The sequence below is a fragment of the Stenella coeruleoalba genome (assembly GCF_951394435.1).
Source record: "Stenella coeruleoalba genome assembly, chromosome: 3".
NCBI classification, from domain to species: Eukaryota; Metazoa; Chordata; class Mammalia; order Artiodactyla; family Delphinidae; genus Stenella; species Stenella coeruleoalba.
Genome location: NC_137148.1, coordinates 51,931,311 through 51,955,998, shown reverse-complemented (window position 1 = coordinate 51,955,998; position 24,688 = coordinate 51,931,311). Strand labels below are relative to the sequence as shown.

Here is a 24,688-nt window from a genome sequence, read left to right as displayed (position 1 = left end):
GGTAAAAATATGTATCAAATTTGACATGTGACTACAAATTTCTGATCACCTGGTTTTGGAGTAATAGACAAAATTTTCATTTCAAAATACTGCATTTGAATATCTTTGAGTTTATCACTGGGATATGAAACACATGATTTTGGGGGAGTAAAAGGCCCATTAGGAAATCTGCTTTTTCTGGACCTCTAGATACCAGGATAAAATAGAACTGTAAAAGAAATCCAAGCCATAAAACCTTTTCCTTATAGAAAATTCTATTTTATCTCTTTTGTTAGGAAAGAAGATAATCTTCTATTCTAAAAGTTACTTCTTTCTATAGTTTTGCCAAATTTGTGTCTCCCAAGGAGCATTTCAAACCATTCACTAAACTTAGCAACCTAACTCTGGCTGGCACACTGACTTCCCAGGACAAAGAATTTAATGTACTGAGCTCTACTTAATATTTTTCTAGGTGAATATTAAATCTTCTTTGCAGGGTTGGATCTACCACTTCAATTTTTGTAATATCACAACCACATTTATAAAATATTTAACAGATTGCTAATGTTTTTAGACGGTAACAACAACTATTAAATGGAAGCACAGGGCAATCATTTAATGAAAGATGGTGAAAGCCTCACAAAATTAATGAGAATAAAAATCAAGGCATATTGATTTCGTGTCAGTTGAAAACAGCAGACTAAAAGAGATCTGCAGTGAAATTATTCACTTTCAATTGAACTTTATGCTCATTTTTCACAAGTAATTCACAGTCATATCAGCAATTTACTCTGATATGAAAAGAAATGTAATACATGAGAATTTTAGTCAAATAAGATCTTAATGTTGAACCTGAAATCCCATTAAGTGCTCAACACTTACCTCTGCATTGTAAAATTTGGTTTTCACATCCAATGGTTTGAGAACCTAGTTGAATAAAGCATATCAATCAAAGGAGATTATTATCATTTGACCATTTATTTTGTTTATGTGTTTTAAACCATAGAGCTTAAATTTGTCAAAGGCACTTTCCAATTTTAATTGTAATAGACTTTTCTAATGGGTATGCAGTACTCTTGTAAAAACAAAAACAATCCCAAATGCATTTTTAAAAAAGCCACCGAAATTTCTTGACTGGGTAATAGTTACATGAGTTATATGGATCTGTACTTCATAATAGTTTGTTAAACTGAACACATATATTTTTGTGTATTTCTCTATATATATTTCACAAAGCATGTTTATCAAAATAAGCAATCAAACCTTTTATTTTCTTTTAAAAGACATGCAAAATCTTAAACAGATGAGTGATAACAAAAGCAATAGAATAAAGCAAAATTTTTCTTCCTATTGCTGGTACTTTTTCTTCCACTTACAAACAGAGGAATGAAAAATATATATAGTATCATATCTAGATCTACATAACTGTATATGGTCATCTCATTTCCCTATCTACACACATACATGTGTTAAAACAGTGGTTTTTAACTATTTTTGATTATGGACTTCGAAAATTGTGTATAAATAAAAAATTCTAACTACAATTTCAGTGACTCATGAAGTCTCTGAAGGAAGCTTGGTCCACTTAGCCCAAGGCAATAATCTCTCATTTAAATATTTCTTTAGAAATCTGATATTATTTACACTTATTTTGTCTGGACTTTACACTCATTTTATCCATCTTCTAGATTCTTTTGTGTTTTGTCAAAGGCATGAAAACACAACAAATTGTTTTCTGGATAAAACATTACATTTCCAATGATAATTTCTCTTTTATTTAACTTACTTTAGTCCAACTTTAGATTGCTAGTAACCACAATGATAATTTCTCTGCTTTTATTTAACTTACTTTAGGCCAACTTTAGATTGCTAGTAATAAGACAAATCAAAAAATATTAAGCTATTTGCTTTATTTGGAGCTTGTTTTTACTGCAGATAAATAGTAGTAATCTCCTATGGGAAAAAGGGCATCTAAACACTATTTACCACTGTAGTATTCAATACCTGAAATTTGAAGAATTTTCTAAAATACATTTTTTCTCCACCCTGAGTTGTATAACTCACTGCACACACCAAGCTGAAACAGAAAGATGTTTTAATGATTTTGAATCACTATCAATTTTGTTTTTTAATAGTTAATCTACTAACCTTCAATTCTACCAACAAATTTGGAAAATATTTATACTATGACACGAAAGTGTAGCCAAATGAGCCTAGAGCAGGAAAAAAAGAGTTCCAGTAGATATGGATATAATTCCATGAACAAGAAAGCTGATTAGTAAAATAAGATATACCATTTTTAAAGCAGGAAGTCAGAAACTTTTATCTTCAGAAAGTAAAGCATAAGCCAAAATAAATCACAGGATAACTAAATAGTTGAATGTAAAAAGTTAAGTTCATATAAACTAGAAGAAAATACAAATTTTAAAAAAATTCCAGGATGAAGAAAGACTTTTTAATATAAATGCAATGGAAAGGAAAAGACTTCCACAAATTTAGAAATTGGATAAATCAAAAACACTAAAACAAAATTTTAAGAAGGACAACAGACTGGGAAAAAATGCTTCTAACAATATGAAGAGAAATTTTTATAAGCAAAACAATATCTCATTCAAAATAGAAGAAAAGGATATACACATAAATTGTAGTACCATAATCGACTAACAAAAATGTGGAAATGTTCAGCCTCACAAGTAGTCAAAGAAACAAATTAAAATAATGAAATAAGATTTTTCCTTATCTTAGGATTTTGGCAAAAATTCTTTCCAAGAAATATCAGGGTTGGTGAGAGTTTAGAGAAACTGACTCTTTATACTCTTGGTGGTTATGAGAAATTTAGAAAAGAATCCTTCAGGGGCTTCCCTGGTGGCGCAGCGGTTAAGAGTCCGCCTGCTGATGCAGGGGACGCGGGTTCGTGCCCCGGTCCTGGCGGATCCCACGTGCCGCAGAGCAGCTGGGCCCGTGAGCCATGGTCGCTGAGCCTGCGCGTCCGGAGCCTGTTGCTCCGCAACGGGAGAGGCCACAACAGTGAGAGGCCCGCGTACCACAAATAAAAAAAAAATAAAAGAAGGTTTTCAAAGAATACTGACTAAACTGGGTTCCTGGTGTATTAACAAAGATAAAACCATGCATAACATGATCAAAATTCTATAAAATATTATTTAAGTTACTTATACACATCTGTTTTATATATATATGCACATAAAGGATTGAAATATACCAATATTATAATAGTGGCTATACTAGGTGGTGATATTACAGGTAATTTAATTTCTACTTTATACTTGTACCTAGTACTAAACTAGGTGCTAGGTATTTAGAGTTCATCAAAACTCAACACCTGCTCTCCAAGTGCTCACAGTTGGAAGCAGTGTAGCAAGGTACAGGTTATGAAGTTAGATTTAGATTTGAGTTCTATGCCATTATGTGCTAGCTATTAAATTCTCTAAGAGTCTCATTTTCTGTAAAATGGGGATTTTACACATTTAATATCATTTCAATAAAAACAATTTCAACAAATATTGACCATTGTTCTCGCTAAATCCCAGGGATGCAGGTGACTTTGTGGAACTCATACTTTAATGGGAACAGCAGGCACTCAGTAAGTAATGTCAAGCATAAAAGACATAGAAAAAAATGACAAGTTGTGGATGCTATAAAATAGACAAGAAGGGGGATTTTATCTAGTCTAGGAGGTCAAAAAGTCTCTTTGAGAAAGTCATGATGAATCTGAGATATGACAAAGTAGAAGAAAACTAAACAAAATGACACAGGCATTCCTTTGTAAGGGAAGGATACATTTCAAGTCACAGAGCAGTTCAGAGGTAAAAGAACTGCAGAGTAGAGAGGGAGGGAGGGAAGCATGATGAAAGGTGAGAACTAGAGTACGTAGTTGGTAAGGATTAGTTGTGGAGAACTCTGCAAAACCTATACAGTTAGAATTTCCTAAGGGTAGTAGGAGATCACTGAAGTGTTAAGTGACTTATCCGAGATCACATAATTAAATAAATAATCAAGGTAAAATCTGAACTCCAGAAAATCTGACTCAAAGCTCATACCAACCACAGAATATATATTAAAAAGTGCCTACAACAGAGCTTGTCACCAAAATGAATTAAATAATAGATAATATTACATAATTCTTTAAGACAAAGAAGAGAAGCAAAAATGGTGACGTTAAGTGGAGATGAAGAGAGGCTACTGAGAGATAGTTAACAAGAACTAACAGGACTTTGTGAATCAACTAGATATGGGGGTGGTAAGGCAGACAGATAAGTCTAAAATTACTTTAGATGGCTGAAATTTTCATATTTGCCTCTCAGACAAAGAAAAATACAGCATTCACATTCAAATACATACACAGGCCAGGAATACAGAATTTGAGATTTTTTTCCCTCATACCTTTACTTTGGTTCTCTGTTTTTGAACTCTCAGGGTAGAGTATATTTATACAGTTAAATACAGAACTGAAAAATTGTGAATTTAAAAATAAATGTTATTAACATCAGTTAGCATTTCAAAAGAATAAATGTACTTTTAGAGTGCTACCTGGGTTTTAAAGGTTTGCATGGATTTTTATTTTTAAATAAGATTGTAGATGCAAAAATGAAACTAGAGATAAGTGAAGATAAATTAAGATATTTTTTCCTTTCAAAAATAAACATTTTGTTTAAAGTTTGTTTCTGGCAAGCATGTAAACATGGTACATAAAATTCCTTCTGAAGTAGGTTCTTAGGCTTAGTAACAAGTGGAATAAGTGGAAATAAAGCAAAAATTTCAAATAAAGGCATATATAAGTAAAAGCCTCTGAGATCTAGTAAAATTAATTCTTACATGTGTGTTCCAATCTCCTTTACTTCATGGTGTATGACATCATCTATACAACAATCGGGTTTAAGTTCAGCCACTGCAGCATTGGAGGCGGAAAGATTTAAACGCTGAGAACTTGTCTGAAGATCAGCCTTGAAAGAGAGAATAAAATCCAAATGAGACTGGTTACCTACAGGGTGTGGATAAGTATGGGTGGAAAGAATAGGGGAACAAGAACAAGAAAGTAGGGATGAAGAGGGAGCAACACGTCTCTGTGTACATCTTTTTGTATAGCTCTGATGCTCAGGAACAGGGTAATGGTTCACACACACACACACACACACACACACACCCCTAAAAATAAATACTGATAAAATCAGCTATAAAGTAGGGGGAATCCAAAATGTAATACAAACAGTACCACATGAACCTAACTGTATTACAAATGAACACAACCATACTGGGAGGAGGAAACAGAAAAAAGGAACTAACTTAAGTTTGGCAAACAAAAGCTAAAAATGAAAAGAGCAGCACACAAATGTTTTACTCTAGCTATAGCCCATTTGCTGTTTTGCAGGGGTATGGATTAGCAGTTCTGAAACTTCTACATGTATACTAGGACAAAACAAAAAATATATATATTATGGATAACAAGAGACAAGTTTCTTACCTTTGGAGAAAAAAAGGTACAGATAAGGAAAGAGAGAAGCCTGCAATGAAACCTTTGGTGCTGGACTGGAATTTGGGGCATCAGTATGAACATACGGTTTTGAAATTTATACATATACAGATGGATATTACAGAAACATATATAGATGTGTACACATGTGTTAGTATATAACACTAAAAGGTAAATAATCATTCAAAACAGTATTAGAAGTCAGAGACCAGCTGATTTGTAGAACTAGAGATCAGCATTAAAGTCATCAACTAAGAAAGGACCATTTTCTCTCTTGCCCCTACCAAGTTACTTTCTAACATATTCCCTCCCTTATTCCTTTTGAACATCGATCATTTTCTCTAATTCTCTTAAATGGCATCCTCCTTTAAGCTCAGCTACTTTCTATCACATTCAATTTTAACTTTCTTTGTAACATTTATTATGATCTATAATTACCTTATTTATGATTTTGTTTACCTGTTTCCTTCTGTCTCCCCTACCAAAGATGTAAGGTCTGTTGAGGCAGGAACCGCTTGCCTTCTCTTGTTCACCACTATAACATGGTGCCTGGCACACAGTAGGCAATTAATAAATGTTTGTTGCATACTGAATGAAGTTATGATAAAACTTCAAGGCAAATGTCAAGACAAATTCAGAGAAAGCAAAGATCACATTAAGTCATGGGGATTAGGGGAGGTTTTGTCCATAAGAGTGCAGATTTTTTAAAAGCTTTTGTTTTTTTTTAAAATCAGTTAACAGGTTTTCTGCAGTTAATTCTAACCTAACATTCTTAATGCAGCACTTCCAAGTGGAATATTTATTAGTGCTATCTTTTTTTTTTATTATATTCAGTTATTAAACAGTAGTAGCTCACATTTATTGAGCACCTACTATGTGCAAGGCCCTGTTCTAAGCACATTACTCATTTAATGCCCACAACCCTGAAGTAGGTCATTATACTGCCCCTAATTTACAGAAAAACCAAGGCACATAGAAGGAACAACTCCCCTTAGGTTATACAACTAATAAGTAATGAAGCTGAAATTCAAAATTCTTTAACAAACATTTCAGAAATTAGAGAAGAGGGGGAAAAGAAACAGTCAAATCCATGGGCTTTCTGTCCAATGTGTTTTCCTATGTATCATTTTTTAAACATTAATCATAACTACAGCATGTATTATATATGGCTGAACACTTTTACTTTTCTCCTTTTTCATCTTATAAACACTGCTGCACTTAACATTTATTTCCTAATTACCTATGAGGGCTTTCCCAGGAGCTGGAGATACACTAGTGAACAACAGACCAAAATCCCTGCCCCTAGGGAATTTAAATGTTTGGGGAAAATAATATAGAGTAAAGGAGGAATGGAGGGCTGGCTTGAGGTAAGGGAATACAATTTAAATTACAGGGTTGGCTTCATGCTACAAATTGGTTTTTGGATGAGCAGGATTTAAAAAGGGAGAGAGGAAAGGGGAAATGGAGAATCATTTTAAGTAAGTTAAAAAAAGCAAAACACCTTAAGTGTGTAAAAGCTCAAGATCAGGAAAGAGTTCGGTATAATTAAGGAATTAATGTTAAAAAATAAGAAAAAAGCAGTTAAAAACATCTAGACTAAACTTCAAACGAATAGAAGCCTTGTCTCTTTGTTTCCTGCTATAACCCCAGTATCTAGAATTGTGCCTGGAATATATACTCGTTGAATGAATGAGCAAATGCCTATTACTCACCATTGGTTCTCAAAGTATGGTTCCCAGACTAACAGAATCAGCATCACCTGAGAACATGTTAGAAATGTAAATTCTGGGAATTCCCTGGTGGTCCAGTGGTTAGGACTTTGCGCTTCCACTGTCAGGGGCGTGGGTTTGATCCCTAGTTGGGGAACTAAGCTCCCACAAGCCCCGTGGTGTGGCCAAAAAAAAAGGTAAATTCTTGGGCACCATTTCAGATTGATTAAATCAGAAACACTGAAAGTGAGGCTCAGCAATCAGTGTTTTAAAAAGTCCTCCAGATGATTTTAATACCTTCTAAAGTTTAAGAACCAATAGTACAGGGACTTCCCTGGTGGTATCGTGGTTAAGAATCCATCTTGTAGTGCAGGGGATGCCAGTTTGATCCCTGGTCGGGGAATTAAGATCCCACATGCTGCGGGGTTACTGAGCCTGTGTGCCACAACTACAGAGCCTGTGCACTCTGGAGCCCATGCAACGTAACTAGAGAGAAGGCTGCAAGCTGCAACTAAGACCTGATGCAGGCAAAAATAAATAAATAAAATAAAAATAAACCACCAATGGTACAGATCATTAAAGTTATTTATTTATTTTATTATTTTTTTTGCGGTACGCGGGCCTCTCACTGTTGTGGCCTCTCCCGTTGCGGAGCACAGGCTCCGGACGCGCAGGCTCAGCAGCCATGGCTCACGGGCCTAGCCGCTCCGCAGCATGTGGGATCTTCCCAGACCGGGGCACGAACCCGTGTCCCCTGCATCGGCAGGCGGACTCTCAACCACTGCGCCACCAGGGAAGCCCTGAAGTTATTTTTTTAAAAATAAATTTATTTACTTATTTATTTTTGGCTGCGTTGGGTCTTTGTTGTGCGTGGGCTTTCTCTAGTTGCGGCGAGCGGGGGCTACTCTTCGTTGTGGTGCACGGGCTACTCATTGCGGTGGCTTCTCTTGTTGCGGAGCACGGGATCTAGGCGCGTGGGCTTCAGTAGTTGTGGCACACGGGCTCAGTAGTTGTGGCTCGCGGACTTGGTTGCTCCCCAGCATGTGGGATCTTCCCAGACCAGAGCTCGAACCTGTGTCCCCTGAATTGGCAGGTGGACTCCCAACCACTGCACCACCAGGGAAGTCCCTACTATTTTTTTATTTATAGTACACTACGCTGTCTTTTGTTTATAGAACACTTCATTTTTTGGTAGCATGCTAAGGTTTTCAGACTTACTGCTGAAAACTATTTTTCAGTTAAAAAACAAACAAAAAACCCCCTAGTGGTTTCCAGTTAAACATGACAGATTATATAGCATTTTTATTCTCAAAAACAACACTAAGATGTCAGTAAAGGAATTAAAAGAGTACAGATTCATAATCTCTTTTCCACATTCCAAAATTCCAAGAGCTATAAAAAATTAAACTTTTGAGAGCAGAATTCTGAGTAGCTGAAGTAATGGCAGTAGAGTAACTGAATCTCCTGAGTCATCCTCAAATAAATAAATAAAATTTAAAAACTATATAAACTCAGTGTTAGTATAGCTAGAGAGCAGCAAATGTCTAAACTTCAAATTTCTGCAAGCTATTTCTCATGCTCTCGTCATAAGCCTTTGCAAAGAACAAGAGAAGTTCATGAAAAATTGAGCTTAAGAGAGAAAAGGAAGGTAGAGACAGGCCTAAGAATGATGAAAAGTACTGCCAGGAAGACAAAGTCTATCTTAAGTGTCAAAATACTGAGAAAGTGCATTACTGGAAGATGAGAGCACAGCCTACAGGAGATATAACAGTATGTTTAATGGTGAAGAGGCAATTCTGGCAAGATAACAATTCAGGGGAAGAAGAGAGTTAAAAAGGAGAAGAACCTTCTGGACACTGTCAGTGAAGAGAAAATGAAGCAGGAGGAGAAAATTGAGGATGCTGTCACTCAAAAGAAAGAGAAAAACTGAGGAACACTCAACCTTTCTTCTTCCACCACCCTCCCAAAAGCCACCCAATAAAGAAACGACACTTTGCTTGCAAGGCTCTAATAGAGTATTCTTGAACTAAGAATATCAAAGCACCCCAAACTGCATTTCACAGAATGCAAAGCTAGCAAGAGTCTTAATCCATACAAAAATACTATTAAAAAAGACCACACAATGATAATTTAAACAATTCACTGATCCAAACTGCCACCCAAAACCAATAGTGAAACAGAAGAAAACTGCAACACAATATTCAAAGTGAATTAAATACCCTCAAAAAAACATTTGGAGATAATTATAAAGCACCCAAGGAAACACAGATTTGAATGAAAATTTACTAAGGAAAACTAAAGAAAAGCAGGCAAAGAAGAGCCAATTTGTATGTAATTGGAGTTTGTAAAATGATAAACAAAATGCTAGTTCTTAGTTAAGAGTAAGAAGACTCTTGGTGGGCACTGTACTGCTCAATAAACATTAGCTATCTCTGTTATTATGCCAAACACCACTGCCTTTATAGAAATTAAAACTGAGCAGAGCCCACAGAAATATAATCACATATTTTATAAGAAATACACTATAGTAATATTTGTTCTTTTTAACATTGACTTAAATTACACACATTTGCTGATTTATTCATCTTACAAAAATAAATTCAACATTTACTGAATGCGAACTGTATGACAGGAAAAAAGTATACATTCTCGAAGTTCTGAAAGTCAGTCCTTTTCATAATCAAATGCAGAGGTCAGCAGACTTTTTCTTTAAAAGGTCAGATAGCAAATATTTTAGACTTTGCAGGTCATACAGTTTGTTGCAACTACACAATTCTGATGTTGTAGCTTGAAATCTGCCACAGATAATACACAAACGGATGAATGTGGCTATACGTCAATAAAATTTTACTTACGGACTGAAATTTGAATTTTATATAATTTTCACATCACAAAATAAGCTTTTGTTTCTTTTCAATTATTTAAAAATGTAAAACCTTTCTTAGCTCATTCTTAGCATAGCTTCATACTGTCTTGCAAAAACAGGCAATGGATCAAATTTGGCCTGCACGCTGTAGTTTGCCGACTCCTGCTCTAATGAAAGGCAGAAACCCTAACCATAGAGTGACAAACACATGTACATGTATGCAAAAATTTGCATCCAGTTTCTGGAAGTTGGGTCATATACGAAACTTGGAATATTTTCTCTCTGAGATCCTTTTCAATTCTCGTACTTGCTGATCATTTTTCAATCTCATTCTAACTGGACTTCCCTTTCCCGTCCATAGGCGATGCTCTAGTGACCTAAACTCACCACTGGAAGACAGCTTTGACCACTTCTCAACAACATACGATGAATTTTTCCTTTTTTTTATGCCCTTTCTTTTCGGGAATAAATTTCCAGTTGTTTAACTGAGCTAGCATATTCTCTCTCTTGATTTCTCAAAACTGCAAGAATATTCTAATTGGCCTATTTCCTACAAACCATCCCACACAATGCTTTCATGACAGTCTTCCAACATAGCCTGAATACCTCTGCTCAAAAGTCTCCACTGACTGCACACTGTCTTAAAATAACCTTAGCCTTAGTCTTGCTTTTAAGATGCTCCACTGTATGGCTACTACATATCTCTACAACCTTACCTACTCTTACTAAGTGAATTCTGTTCACTGCTACAAGAACACATTACGTATTCCTATGTCTCTGCTTCCGATTACCATGTCCCTCTTTGTCTTTTCTTCTAAATCCTGCCATTCTTTTGAGATCCTCTTGTGCTCCCTCTCCGTCAATAAGCCTTCCTGAATGATGCAATCCCCAGTGATCTTTCCTCCTCTTTCAAATTTTATTATGTTAATCACAAAATATTAACAAAAATTTAAAGTGTTATTTACCTTTGGTACATTTTCTCATCCAAGCTATCACAAATTTTGAGGATAAGGAAAAATGATTCTGTGCACAGCATATCTTAGAACTTAGGTGTTCAATTAATACTTGTTATTAATGACAATTAAAAAGTCCAGTATCAAGCAGGCATTTTAATGAAGTTTCAAAACGTAAGAAGAGAAATTAAAAAGTTAAAAAAAATTCTCCCAAATAAGAATGCCACTTACTTTAACCAATATATCTTTTACAACTTGATTGCTATCATTATGAACGCTGATATAACTGGAAAAGGTCTCTCCCAAAAATATATTCCTGTGAAATAAAATAAATTTTTAGGCAGAAATCCATTCAACTTTTATCATAAATCTTCTATTTGTGCACCACTGAGAACGTCAAAAGGAGAAATTACTAAAGGATAGAGATCAGGTGAAATACTATTTCAATATTTCTTTGTTTACACTAGGCTGCTCACTCATTACCTAGTGCAATTAAAAATACAGATTTAATCTATAAAACATGCTATATATCTTGACGCTCAACTACTGCCAAAACTGCCAGCCCTCCTAAAAATGTCATTGAGATCAGATCCATGTTAAGAGTCTGAAGATTTGATACTGAGGAGGCTAGAGAAAGGCAGTTTTTGAAATAACTTATGCCCTGAACCTAGAAGAGACCAAGTTATTGATCTCAGAGTATTTTTTACCAACTTATTTTATTTTTATTTTTCTAAGTCATTCTAATAAAAATAATGACTAGTGGCATTACTTTATAAATATATGTTATATATATAATGCATATAAACATATAAATATATGTAGATATATTTATAAAAATATTTTAATATGAATACGTTTTTTACTTGAATATATTTCTAAGCTTTCAAGACACTAGTCAATGACCACATTCTGTAAACCTTTTGAAAAAACCTGAAAAATTCCTTTTGGTCTCAAATTGTCTCAGTTGCAAACAGAATGGAACCAGGGACTTCTACCTCAGTAATAATCTAGAGTAAGAGAATAGCTAAGAGCAAGAGAAGGAATAAAATATTTAGAACTCCTAATGAGATGACAAGTCCAATAACTTAAGTTGGTAAAGGGCTGTGATGGTGAATAAAAGAGCTGCTTCTGAAAGACACTGAGATTAAATCAGTTAAAATAAAAGGAATATGTAGGCATTAAAAAATATAATAAGATCTAAAGAAGAAAGTTAAAATTCTACCACCCTAGGAATTAATATTTTGGTATGCATCTTATTTTTTTAATTAAAAAAACCCACAATCACATAGTATAATTTTGGTAAAACTTTTTTTTTGTTTCCAGCCACATACATGTATCATGAGCATTTTCCCATCCCATAGTTACTTTTTGAAAACATGATTTGTAATGGCTTCAGAGTATTGTTGTGTTTCTAATGTGAACATATCATTCTTACCCAAAATTCTGTGGTAAAGTCAACATTTCTCCCAACATTAAAATCTCTGCACCATTTACAGTTGAAGGATCATCTCTCATGAGCTGGTTAAAGAGGTCTCCTGTAGAAAGAGAAAAACATCAAATTCTAACACCTACTTTGTAAATAACTTTTATTTATGCGACGAAACAGCTGGGAGAGATATTTAAAAAATAATCTCATAACAAAAATTATATTAAAAAAATCTAATTTCTAATCTTCACTACAACAAATGCATGCCAAAAAAATTCTGTTTCTACAGAAAATGAACACTTCAGGAACAAAGGAAAATGTAGGTCATGAGATATATAGAAAGCTCCAATGATTTTTAAATAAAGGGAATGCTAACATACATTGATGGAACATCTGAGGATAAATGAAATTTTAATAGTGTCATTATGAGCAATGCATTTTTACTAAAACTAAAAGTCTCTAGTTGCCACGGGATATCAGTAGTATTTTGATGTATAGATTATGACTGAGACCTATTACTCAGATGGCCACCATTCACACGTACAAAAACAGGCAACAAATAATGCAGCAAAGAGTTAGCATAAGATTGGCAAGGTTAGGCTTATTCCAAGGTAAGGTAATCCAGGTTTCAACTTTTCCCTAGGTGCAAGTAGGATAAAGCATGTGTCATACCAGGCAAGTCTTTCTCTTCACATGTTACTGGAATATTGGTGAATAAAGTAGGCTTAGTCAACCGCATCACTGTGAATTGGGAAAGTAGAAAAAAAAAGAAAGAAAGAAAGAAAGAAAATATTAATATCATTTTATGCCAGTATTTGCAAGTTGAATGTATGGTATTCATCAATTTTATACTAGTATAAAATATAATCTAAATACTTCCTAAACAATATAATATTAAGTATTTCCTAAGATTATTACACAGCAATGATTTACTAATAAAAATGTTAGGATATAACAAAAAGAATTTTATATATGACAAAAAGAACAATTTTGCTTTTATTTACAACCTAATGAATTATAAAAATTAAATGCAAATGAAATATGGCTCATTATACAAAAAGTAGAAAATAATTTCAAAGCTTACGGTATATTACAAGAATAAGGCTTTAAAAAAATCTTGAATGACTTCACTGTAAACAATATCAACAAAATATTAACCAATGTTAGTCTGATAGGGACAAGAATTTAGATGCGCCATTCTGAATATGAAACAATAATTTTATGCCAAAAGGATTTTTGTTAACTTTATTCCTTGGTTATAATCACAGGCCACTGAAGTTCAGTAAGTGGCCCTTTAAGTAATATTAATTCTTTGTAAAAATTATGAAAGTGTCAGTTAATGTGTAGGTTTATAGAATTCCAACCAAAACTAGCATTTGTTCTCGGAACATGACAGAATGTATCTAAAGTTTATCTAGAAAAACAAATAAATAAAAATAAGCTATGAAATTAATAGGAAACAATGATAAAAAACTGGACATAACATGTAGTAAAACATTTAAGTCCATAATCAACTAATTGGCTTATTAATACAAGACCATACTGACATGTTAGATAATTTAAAAAATTTATTAGGATGCAGCAAAAACAAATCAACATTATAAGGTGCTAGGACAACTGGTTCACTATCTGGGAAAAATGAAATTTAGTTTACAAATTCATTTCAAATATCAAGCTGCATATGTATCAAATAGATGGACAAAAATTAAGCAAGAGAAAACTAGAAAAAGTGAAAATTAAACCTAGTCTAGCGGGGATAGGACATTCTAATTAAAAAATCTTTTTCAATTTTTTGTTAAGATTGACATTTGACCACATCAAAATAAAGACAAATCAGCTCGGTGCTTTGTGACCACCTGGAGGGGTGGGATAGGGAGGGTGGGAGGGAGGGAGATGCAAGAGGGAAGAGATATGGGAATATATGTATATGTATAACTGATTCACTTTGTTATAAAACAGAAACTAACACACCATTGTAAAGCAATTATACTCCAATAAAGATGTTAAAAAAAAATTGACATTTGACCACATCAAAATAAAGACAAAAATATAGAAGTAAAAATCATACAAACTCATAAAACATTTCAGAAAATGAATCCCAGAAGACTGTTTCTTTATAGTCTATTACGATGTTCATTCAACTCAAAACTCAAATCTTTAAAGACTATTGATCTAAATGGTCAGTGCACAATATGTGGTATTCGTTAATGTATGTAAAACTGTACCACCTAACTACTAATTAACTAGCTATATCATTCATATCAAATTTAGTGCCTGGGCTTCCCTGGTGGCGCAGTGGTTGAGAGTCCGCCTGCCGATGCAGGGGACACGGTTCGTGCCCCGGTCCGGGAAGATCCCACATGCTGCGGAGCGGCTGGGCCCGTGAGCCATGGCCTCTGAGCCTGCGCGTCCGGAGCCTGTGCTGCGCAACGGGAGAGGCCACAACACTGAGAGGCTCGCGTACCGCAAAAAAAAAAACCAAAACAAACAAACAAAAAATTTAGTGCCTTTCTCATTTTGGTCTTAGCTTATATGTCATCTTTCTCAGAAAAGAAGTACAGGTCACCCTGTTTCTCTCATAGCACCTTGTATTTATCATGAATTATGTTTATTCACTTATAAGTTTATAGCACTCCTATCCAAACTCCTTTAAGTTTAGGCTCGTATGTATCATGTTAAGTTTTGTGGGCTCGGTGCTTGACACAGGTTCTGGCACATAGTATTAACGCCTCACCAAACTCTTCAAGTAAGTGGTATTTTTGAGGATGTAAAGTTTCAAGAACTGAGGCCATTAAACAATGTTATATTAAATAGATGGCCGCAGACTTCACTTTGCTCAAAAATAATTTTCCCTATTCTTAATTATAAGCCCAGGGTCATAAACCTGGAATGTCATGCTTTATTAGAAACATCCCATGGGCATTCCAAGTCCGACTATTTCAAACAGAACATTAACCAGCTACACATCAATGATGTGGGTGGGGGACTGAATGGGGAAGTGTTTCAAACCTCTTTCACTCTTACTTTTAACCAGGAAAACATTAAAATTAAGTACAATCTGCAGGGGATAAAAAGGTGTTCTGAAAATGACACACAGGAAACAGTTTTTTTCACAATCTTTCAAGACTCTAAGCTCAATTTTAACACCAATTGGTGCTCTATTTCTCTCTCTCTTTTTTTTTTCATTTCAAGTGAGACCAAATCTTAATAAAGAGGAAATACACTCTCAAAGGAATCCTGAAACACTTTTTTTTTTTTTTTTTTTGCGGTACGCGGGCCTCTCACTGTGTGGCCTCTTCCGGTGCGGAGCACAGGCTCCGGACGCGCAGGCTCAGCTGCCATGGTTCACGGGCCCAGCCCGCTCCCCGGCATGTGTGATCTTCCCGGACCGGGGCACAAACCCGTGTCCCCTGCATCGGCAGGCGGACTCTCAACCACTGCGCCACCAGGGAAGCCCCTGAAACACTTTTTAAAAAGTGTTCTTCACAACACTGTAAATCAACTATATACCCCAATAAAAATTTTATACCCTAATAAAATTTTTTTAAAAAAGTTATACTCAGTTAATAGTAAAAAGTAAACAAGTTAAAATAAACATAAATTTGAAGTGATCAAAAAAGAAGTGTTCTTAATTCACCTAGATGTGTAGCCAGCTTATTTGCTTATTATATGCTCAAACTTCCATTATGTACAAAAGCCCTTTAAAGCTTAGCTTTTATTGATGCTATGGTTTTCTAGGGGATGAGACAGTAGAGGGTGGGTAAAGAACAACCCTCCATTAAAAATAAAAACATCCCAAGCTGGTATTAAAAGTACCAGTTTTCTTCCTATTTTCAAAAAAGGGTAAAAAATCAGCAAGAGGGGATAGCAGTTGGTAAGAAATACTATCATCCTGTGGAGGCAAAGAAAATTACTATAAGGCACAATTTGTCATACTGCAGATTTTTAAACACAAACTGAGAAAGCCAAATTTGTAACATAAAACTATCTCATTCCTTTAAAGAAGATGTGGCACATATATACAATGGAATAGTACTCAGCCATAAAAAGAAATGAAATTGAGTTATTTGCAGTGAGGTGGATGGACCTAGAGTCTGTCATACAGAGTGAAGTAAGTCAGAAAGAGAAAGACAAATACTGTATGCTAACACATATATAGGGAAATCTAAAAAAAAAATATGGAGACGCAAGAGGGAGGAGATATGGGGATATACGTAAAGGTATAGCTGATTCATTTTGTTATAAAGCAGAAACTAACACACCATTGTAAAGCAATTATACTCCAATAAAGATGTTAAAAACAAACAAACAGGGCTTCCCTGGTGGCGCAGTGGTTGAGAGTCCGCCTGCCGATGCAGGGGACACGGGTTCGTGCCCCGGTCCGGGAAGATCCCACATGCCGCGGAGCGGCTGGGCCCCTGAGCCATGGCCGCTGAGCCTGCGCGTCCGGAGCCTGTGCTCCGCAACGGGAGAGGCCACAACAGTGAGAGGCCCGCGTACCACAAAACAAAACAAACAAACAAAAAAAACAAACAAAAACAAACAAACAAACAAAAAACTATCTCTTTCCTTGAAGGATGATCCAAAGTATGTCCATAACAAGTATAGATTTAAACCTTAGTATTTCCTGTCTTATAATGAATTAATGGAACTCAAAAATTAAACACAATGTTAGAAAAGAGCAAATATCAACAAAAAAACTGCGTTTTAAAAAAAACTGGCAGAGAAACTACAATAAAGCACTGGTTATTAAATGGTAATTATGTATCCAGTCTTGAAGTTAAAGCAGGTTCTTGGTCAAAAATTAAGGAGGCAAAAAAGAATATGTGATTTTTAGTCGAGTGACAAATATTCACTACACACAATACACAGTTAGTGCCATGTGTAGAAACACTCTCAGTGGAACTCACAAAATACATACATTTGATTTACTTATGAAATTCAGGTTTCATCTAAAATCTTATAAAAAAAAGTTTTGAAAGTCTTCAGTAAATTAAAAAAAAGATAGGCTTGAGGTTATAAACTAATGAATTAGGCCAGTTCAACTTACATATACATTTTGCTTGGTCACAACATTAAAAAAAATTATGTCAAATCTTCTTCACTTTCAGAGTCCTTACCACATTCTATAGTCTTACTTTTCTAGTTCCTGAAGGCATTCACGTTTGTGAACCTTGGAATAATCTGGGGCATTTTGAGCAGATTAAATCAAAGTGAACCATTATGCAGGAGCTCATCTTAGAAATTTTCAAAAAATGGTCTTTAAATTATTTGCTAAGTTGGCAAATAATTTAGTTAAATTCATGTGATGCCCTTCACATCTTTTTTCTTAGAATTTGAGTTAACATTTATTTGAAAGTGGATAGCTCGTCAGGGAAAAATAAAATTATGGCACTGTTGCCACTTTCCTAGAGTAAATGCTTCGGCATTTTACCAAATGCCCTCAGATTCACCTTCCTGCATATGTCTTTGCTTCCCCAATTTATTCATGTCTGTGACTTAACAGTGGAACCCAGAAATACTGGTGAGCTCTACTATTAACTAGTGCTAGAATCATCAGTCCTAAGGTTCTCAATACTCTAAGAAGGCTTCAAAGACATGGCAGTGGATTCTAAATTCTTAGCCCTTAATTACTGCCTAAGCATTGTCTAGGTAGATGAGAAATGAATCGCTTCTTCCTTTAAGATCACGGCACTAGTTGCAGTAAAACTCAATCTTCATTTTCCCAGTTCTGATTCACCTTTTCATTGTTTCTCAGAGGGGTAGAAAGCAATTTATACAGAGTAAATTAGAGAAATTTAAATCTGCCACATATGAAGACAAAGAAGCTCTTTTTAATGTGTGATTCTTGAATTAAAAAACTGCTCATAAGAAGCCCATAAGAAAATAATCATAAGAATATTTTCAGTTCTGTGTATAATCATTTCAAAATAATAAAAATGTATCATAAAAGAAATGCTGTGGTCTATGTAAGTGACCCTGTCTTATGATTACCTAACTTTTAACCCTTGATTAGCAACCTAATGCTAAATAAGACCTGAACAACAAAAAAAACAAATCCACCATTTATGATTGCCTAATAACATTAGCCAACTCTTATTTGCAAAGCTCGCTAGTAATAATGAATAACTTGTTGACTTTTCTCCAGCACTCTTGATTGAAAAGTAAGATGACTAATGAATGAAAGAAGAAGTAATTACTGATGAAGTTACCTTGGAAACTCCCTCTACACCTGGTGATTTTTCATTTAAAGACTTTTGGAAGCATTCATGCACATGATGATTATTTTCTACAGAGCAGTCTCATTTGAGACAATAAGAAAGGTATTAAAAGTTAAAAACAAAACAGTGTTTGGATAGTGTGAAACCTAATTAGAAAAGATAACCTCTTTAGTTAAAAATTGGTAGACTCGGGCTTCCCTGGTGGTGCAGCGGTTGAGAGTCGCCTGCCGATGCAGGGACATGGGTTCGTGCCCTGGTCTGGTAAGATCCCACATGCCGCGGAGCAGCTGGGCCCGTGAGCCATGGCCACTGAGCCTGCGCGTCCAGAGCCTGTGCTCTGCAACAGGAGAGGCCACAACAGTGAGAGGCCCGCGTGCCGCAAAAAAAAAATAAATAAATAAAAAAAAAAAAATTGGTAGACTCCTTATGTATTAAGGAACCTCAGCCAGCTCAGGCTATGAGAAACTCCCCAAAGGGCACATTTACCATGTAGTATTGAGCCTCTACCACGCCAGGCACTGTGCCACAAGGCAAATGTGTTTCTGCCTTCCTAATGAGTACAGTCTTACAGGTTTTTTATCAGGGATGTAGTTTAACTACTTAAGAATAGTGACTCTATGTTAGCTCTGTGAGGGCAGGATCCATGTTTGTCTCCTTCCCTACTTTAGTACCTAGCTCATGGTACGCATTCAAATTTGTTAAATAAATATACTTTTTAATAAAACTTTTATTATATAATCACTTTGAATATTTTTATAAAATGATGTGTAAACCCAATTTACAACATTTTGCTATGGGAAACCCATGACTCCAAGAACCAGAGCATTAGTAATCAGCAATAACAGTCATTAAGATTGAATTATCTGTATTAAATAAAGAATAACTTGACCTCTTACTCATACTTGATACTTTACTTCAAAAGAGCTTATTGCCTTAAAGATATATTAGGGTCTTAGACAAATTATACATTTTATACTTTTGTTTCAGAACAACACATCAACTATTGTCTATTACATATCTTTGGAAATATCAGCAGAATCTGGGCTGGTCTCTCAACTTGAATACCACATTCATGGCACTTGAATACCATTCCCAACAGAACTGGTTTTAGTTTTATTTTAAAAAAAATCATTACACTTTAGGTGAGTAAAGAAAAAATACTGTCAAATTAGATTTTGGGGATTTACCAAAATCCAAACTAGTCACTGTAATTCATAGGAATATCTAATTCAACCACTGGGTAAGTAAGAGAACAAAAGGAATAGAACATTTTACCTTTAAATTCAGTAAAAATAATAATTTATCACAATTCATTTAAAAGAAGGCTGCTCAAAGTAGAACGCAGAAAGTTCCTGACTTAAGTGACAAGCCTAGGAATTCACCTGATATTTATTTCTGGGATACAAACTGTACATATATTACCACACAATTAAACATTTATTCATTTGTTTCAGTTCCTACTCAGTTCATTCAGAATATTTTTCTTTTTGACAATTAGTGGTATTCATTACATACTAAAAATAAGACCATATTTATGCACAAATAAGTTAATCTTCCCAGTAAGAGCTAATCTTCCTTTAAGAAGACCTCCCACATATTCACAGTACATAACATCACAGAACACCCATATCTGGCCTAAATGTCTCTGAATTGTAGCATTACAAGATGGAAGTTCATTGCACCTGATAATTCGATTGAGTTTTTCCCAAATGTCTTCCAGAGTTTGGTTGTTACAAATAGTGTGCTCTATTGTCCATCTTGCTCTATAAAATGAGTGCAAATTTAGTGCCTTTAAACTATCTTGCAATTTTTCAGACAAAGGAAAAATGTTTTCAGTACAATTACTGCTGGGAAGTGAAACACTCCAAGACCTCTTCTTGTGCTGTTTTCTTTTTTCTGATTGTTTATCCAGACTTCCAGAATTAGTCTGTTCATTCAGTGTATGTGATCGGATTAAGTGCTTCTTTTTTTTCAAATTAGGTTGAAACTCCAGTAGATCTACTGTGCAATCATAACTCTGCAATTTAATATCATGTTCTGAAATGGTTAAGTACTGTCTTACATCTTCAGTTGCCTCTTCAGAAATCACAGGTGGTAATCTTTTAGGTTTGAGTGGAAGTCTGGACCCATCATGAGGAAACCAAGGAATAAATCTTGATAGTGGACGTGTAGGAAAGTCTTGAATTGCTTTCTCTGCAATTTTTGGCAGTTGTGTGGTTTCACTCTCATATGGTCGATAATGTAATATTACTTCTGTAGTCATTCTGCAGTAATCCAGTTACTCTTAATGAAGAGACTATTTCTTAGCTGAGCTCCTTAGAGCTAGAATGCAATTTATAATTACAAGACTCTCTCTCTTTCCAAATCAGAGGGAAACAGGACCTAAAGTGGAAGTATTGCAAAGAATAAGATATGGTAGGGATAGCCTGTATACAGATAGGCAGAGAAAAAAGAAAAAAACAAACCAATTCCAATATGATATTTTACCAAAGTGCTATTGGTAAATGTGACTGTAATCCACAAAACTGGAAATCCTTTCTCTTACCAAAATAAGGGATCTGGATTAGATGCCCTATCATATCCTTTCAGCCTAAAACTGCTAGTAGTCAACATGTTTAACTGAAGAGATATAATGGATTTGGAAGTACTGATATTAATATGTTAGATAATAATAATCTTAAGACTATAGCAGAAACAAAAAGTAAATTAGTGATTTTTAAAATACAAGATTCATATGAAGATAATGAACAAAAATGTAATAATACTAAAAAATTTGAGATGTGAATTGAGGACAATGAAAATCGTAATTTTTAATCTTTTTGAAGAAAATGGACCATTTTATACTTTAAAATTACATGAATTCTGCCAAATATATAGACAGAATACTTAATGATTTTATTTCATTCTCAGTAGTAAATACTGAAAACATGAAAATGGTTTAACTTTGCATTTTAACCATGCTAGAAACTGGTTTCCTGACAAAGTCTCATTTGTATAAATGAGGCACTTAAGCAGTGTCAAAACCTGAGTAGCATGGCTTCTGAATTCCAATTTGGAGGATGAACAAGAAGACTAGAGCCTTACTTTTTTTCCTCTTAGAACACAGACGTCTTCAAGTTGCCCCAAATTAAGTCATCAATAAGAAGTTCCAGCATACAGTACACAGGCTCAAGAATGGAGCCTACCAGGATCTGTAAGTTAGGTTTCCTAATCGGGCCCAAAGTTGCCTGAGCCATAATGCAGGTTCTTTCAAATCCTAGCTACCAGAGAAAAAAACAAGAGGTCAAATCCCTTCTTCCAAAAATCATTAGAGAACTACTTGACGGGGGTTCTCCCATTGCCGGATGACTGTGAGTGGGGTCTCCTTGGCATGATGTCACAATACTCATTTAACTACTGACTCTGAAAGTCAAAAGAAGTAACCAATCTCATAATAATTCTTTTCCTTACTGTTAATGTCCATTGACTGACAGATTTGGCAACTCAAATTCATAAATGACTGTGTTCCTTAACATCCATAATTTTAATATGGATCTAAATATAGATAGCATATTCTGTCAAGAATTAATAATGTTTTTATTTTTTCTTCCCTTTTCCTTACATTTTCACATTTTAAGACATGCCACTGAGAATTCTTTCATTGTTGTCTGAACTCACTCAGTGTTGTATTCCAGGGACACTGATGTTGTGAGAGCTCCTTAATACTTTACATACATATGAAAGTAAACTTATATGATAAGACAAATTGATATATTTGGCATCCAACATAGGTAAAATTAAAACTTGTGAAAACTCTTGGATAGCTTGAACAGTGGGGAAGAATGGGGCCAAAGAGCTTTAAGAAAGCTGAAACTAACACTGAATTTCAAAGCACTTGTCCTTTTAGGTTGCTAAAATACTCTTCTCCAGGAACCTTCTGTTTTGGAAAATAGAAGATACCTGGGAAAGACTACTGTAGCAGCCTAAAAGGACTACGGCAGTTAGCCTGCACATCACTGGAATTTAACTGTATTTAATAGCTTCCAATTTGTATAAAATGATACCTAGCAGCTAACAGAACTGCTCTAAATTTCCATCAAACTACTAATGGAATGATATCTGAAAATGCTCTTTCCTTCAATAGGAGGCAACATGGAGTCTTGGAAAGATGAAGGCCTTGTGTTGAAATATTACCTCAATCACTTACTAGCTGTGCGATCTTGAAAAAGTTTAACTTCTGAGAGTTAAGTAATATATATTTCACATACTACATATGAGTCTGAGATAAAGAACATGACAATTTCTCTTCTTTCTTCAGGAATAAGCCATTTCAGTCCAGGCTAAGCTCACAGGTCCTATTGCTATTACATTAGTTAATATTTTAGTTTCTTAGTTCTACAGTCAGAGACAGTTCTGATAACTATCAGCATATGATTTTATGCTTCAAATGAAACTGGTGAGCTTCGGGAAGGTTTGATGCTTACAACATAACTAAGGGGATAAGGGTCCCTCAAAATGGATCCCACAAGGAAGGTTAAGTGCTATTCACTTGAGTTCACATGTCTATCGAGCATCTTTTCAGCTCAGTCCAAGAAGATATTGGTAACCACTGAGTAGGGCATCCAAGAAATAAGTGCATTTGCGGTAGTAGAAAACCGATGAAATAAAGCTGAAAGCGTTTCAAATAAAAGGTTTCACAAAACAACAGGAATTCCAGAAAAAGAATGCCCTGCTCATTTCCCCTAAATAATGATCCAATTAAATCATCAAACTTACTCAAAACTGTTTGCTGTGTATGCAAACCGACATGAATTTCCCCCTATACACAATACTTTGACGTAAACAGTGAGTTTTAACATACCTAAATTACATGTTGTAGTACTATGTACTTCTAAATCCTTGGCACAATACTAGACTAATTTCACAGATGAAGTTGAAGCCTGGTAACTTTGTCATTGCCATATGAAGAGACAAGAGACAGAAGGAAAAACCACTTTATATACCCGCTGTTAATCATCTCGGTTCACAAGGCTCTCCCCGCGTAGGGTGGGGACATCAGCATCTGCGGCTAAAATCAGAGCAGCATGTAACAGAGTAAGTAATTTACCAGGTATCTATTCCATTCTAACGGGGGCTCTCAAACCTGAAAAGCAAAGAGGAGAAACAGTTTCCTTTCGCTCGGCGCCAAGGAACCAAGGAGGGCGAGCATTGACAGTGTTTAAGAAGGACGAGGCCTATATCCCAGAGGCCAGGTCTATGTGTCAAAGGCTTCGAGAACTAGTGAGAGAAAGGGAGAAAACAGATTAAAGGGAGTCCGGTTCGCAAAAGTTTACCTTTCAGGGCCAGCAGGTGCTCCTGTTTGGGGGGATTCACTTCCATTTTGACCGGTACTTTGGACCCACTGCCTACGGGGGCTGAAAAGGGTCAATCAGCTCGGAAGAAGACAGAAAAGCGCACGTTCGGGAAGACAGGGCGTCAAACACACTCCCAAGTTTCTCTCTGCCGGGGGTGCCTTAAATTCTCTTCTTACCAAGTCCTTTAGGAACCCAACGGCTTTTTTACCAAAGCCATCTCTTGCCTCTTAGAGACCTATACATAAAATACTTCTCTATTTTCCAGTCACAATCACACACCGCGACTTCAAGAAACCACTCCTCGGTGACAATTCATGGCCTGCCAAATACCTACATTGCAGTAAATGATAGAGATGTGGCATGCTGGGACTTGTAGTTCAAAAGCCGCAGGGCATGCAGGGACATGTAGTCCCCTCTCGCCCCCGTCCGTTTTGCAGCTGGGGAGAAAAGGTCGTTCCTGGAGCGGGAATTTCACCCCAAAACTTTACTTTTGTTTTATCCCTTCTTTTTTCTCTTAATTTTACTCCTTCCATCTATTTCAGACTCCTCAATAATAACAATTAAAAAAATAACAAAGTGCCCACGCACAGGCCTGCGAACCCAAACACCTAGCGGCTGGCGGGAGGATGCTCGAAGAGACCGTCCCAGCAGCTCCCCGCGTGGTACTGCGCCTGTGCCCCAGCGTCGAGCGCCGAGGCTTCTGGGTAGGTGGC

The 24,688-nt window shown here is 35.6% G+C and overlaps 3 protein-coding genes across 7 annotated transcripts in view; 1 reads left to right on the top strand and 2 right to left on the bottom strand.

Annotated features, from left to right (window-relative positions):
- Window positions 1-24,446, bottom strand: part of TRAPPC13 (trafficking protein particle complex subunit 13) — a 35,890-nt gene extending 11,444 nt beyond the window's left edge. For 4 of the 5 annotated variants that reach the window (XM_079915983.1, XM_079915984.1, XM_079915985.1 and 1 more), the window contains exons 1-7: window positions 23,955-24,301; window positions 13,094-13,162; window positions 12,431-12,530; window positions 11,227-11,311; window positions 4,813-4,940; window positions 1,984-2,056; window positions 862-906 (exon numbers count right to left, since the gene is read on the bottom strand). In XM_079915983.1, coding sequence (XP_079772109.1) covers window positions 862-906; window positions 1,984-2,056; window positions 4,813-4,940; window positions 11,227-11,311; window positions 12,431-12,530; window positions 13,094-13,162; window positions 23,955-24,000 — 546 coding nt within the window. In that variant the 5' untranslated portion in view covers window positions 24,001-24,301. The other variant, XM_079915986.1, reaches the window with a different exon arrangement.
- Window positions 19,329-21,023, bottom strand: SHLD3 (shieldin complex subunit 3). Its single transcript, XM_079918205.1, has one exon. It carries the CDS (start codon window positions 20,903-20,905, stop codon window positions 20,150-20,152), a length of 756 nt encoding a protein of 251 aa, XP_079774331.1. The 5' UTR covers window positions 20,906-21,023; the 3' UTR covers window positions 19,329-20,149.
- TRIM23 (tripartite motif containing 23) overlaps window positions 24,359-24,688 on the top strand; it is a 39,423-nt gene continuing 39,093 nt past the window's right edge. The window contains exons 1-2 of the mRNA XM_079915981.1: window positions 24,359-24,425; window positions 24,518-24,679. Of these exons, the coding sequence (XP_079772107.1) occupies window positions 24,602-24,679 (78 nt within the window). The 5' untranslated portion in view covers window positions 24,359-24,425; window positions 24,518-24,601. The remainder of the gene's footprint in view (window positions 24,426-24,517; window positions 24,680-24,688) is intronic.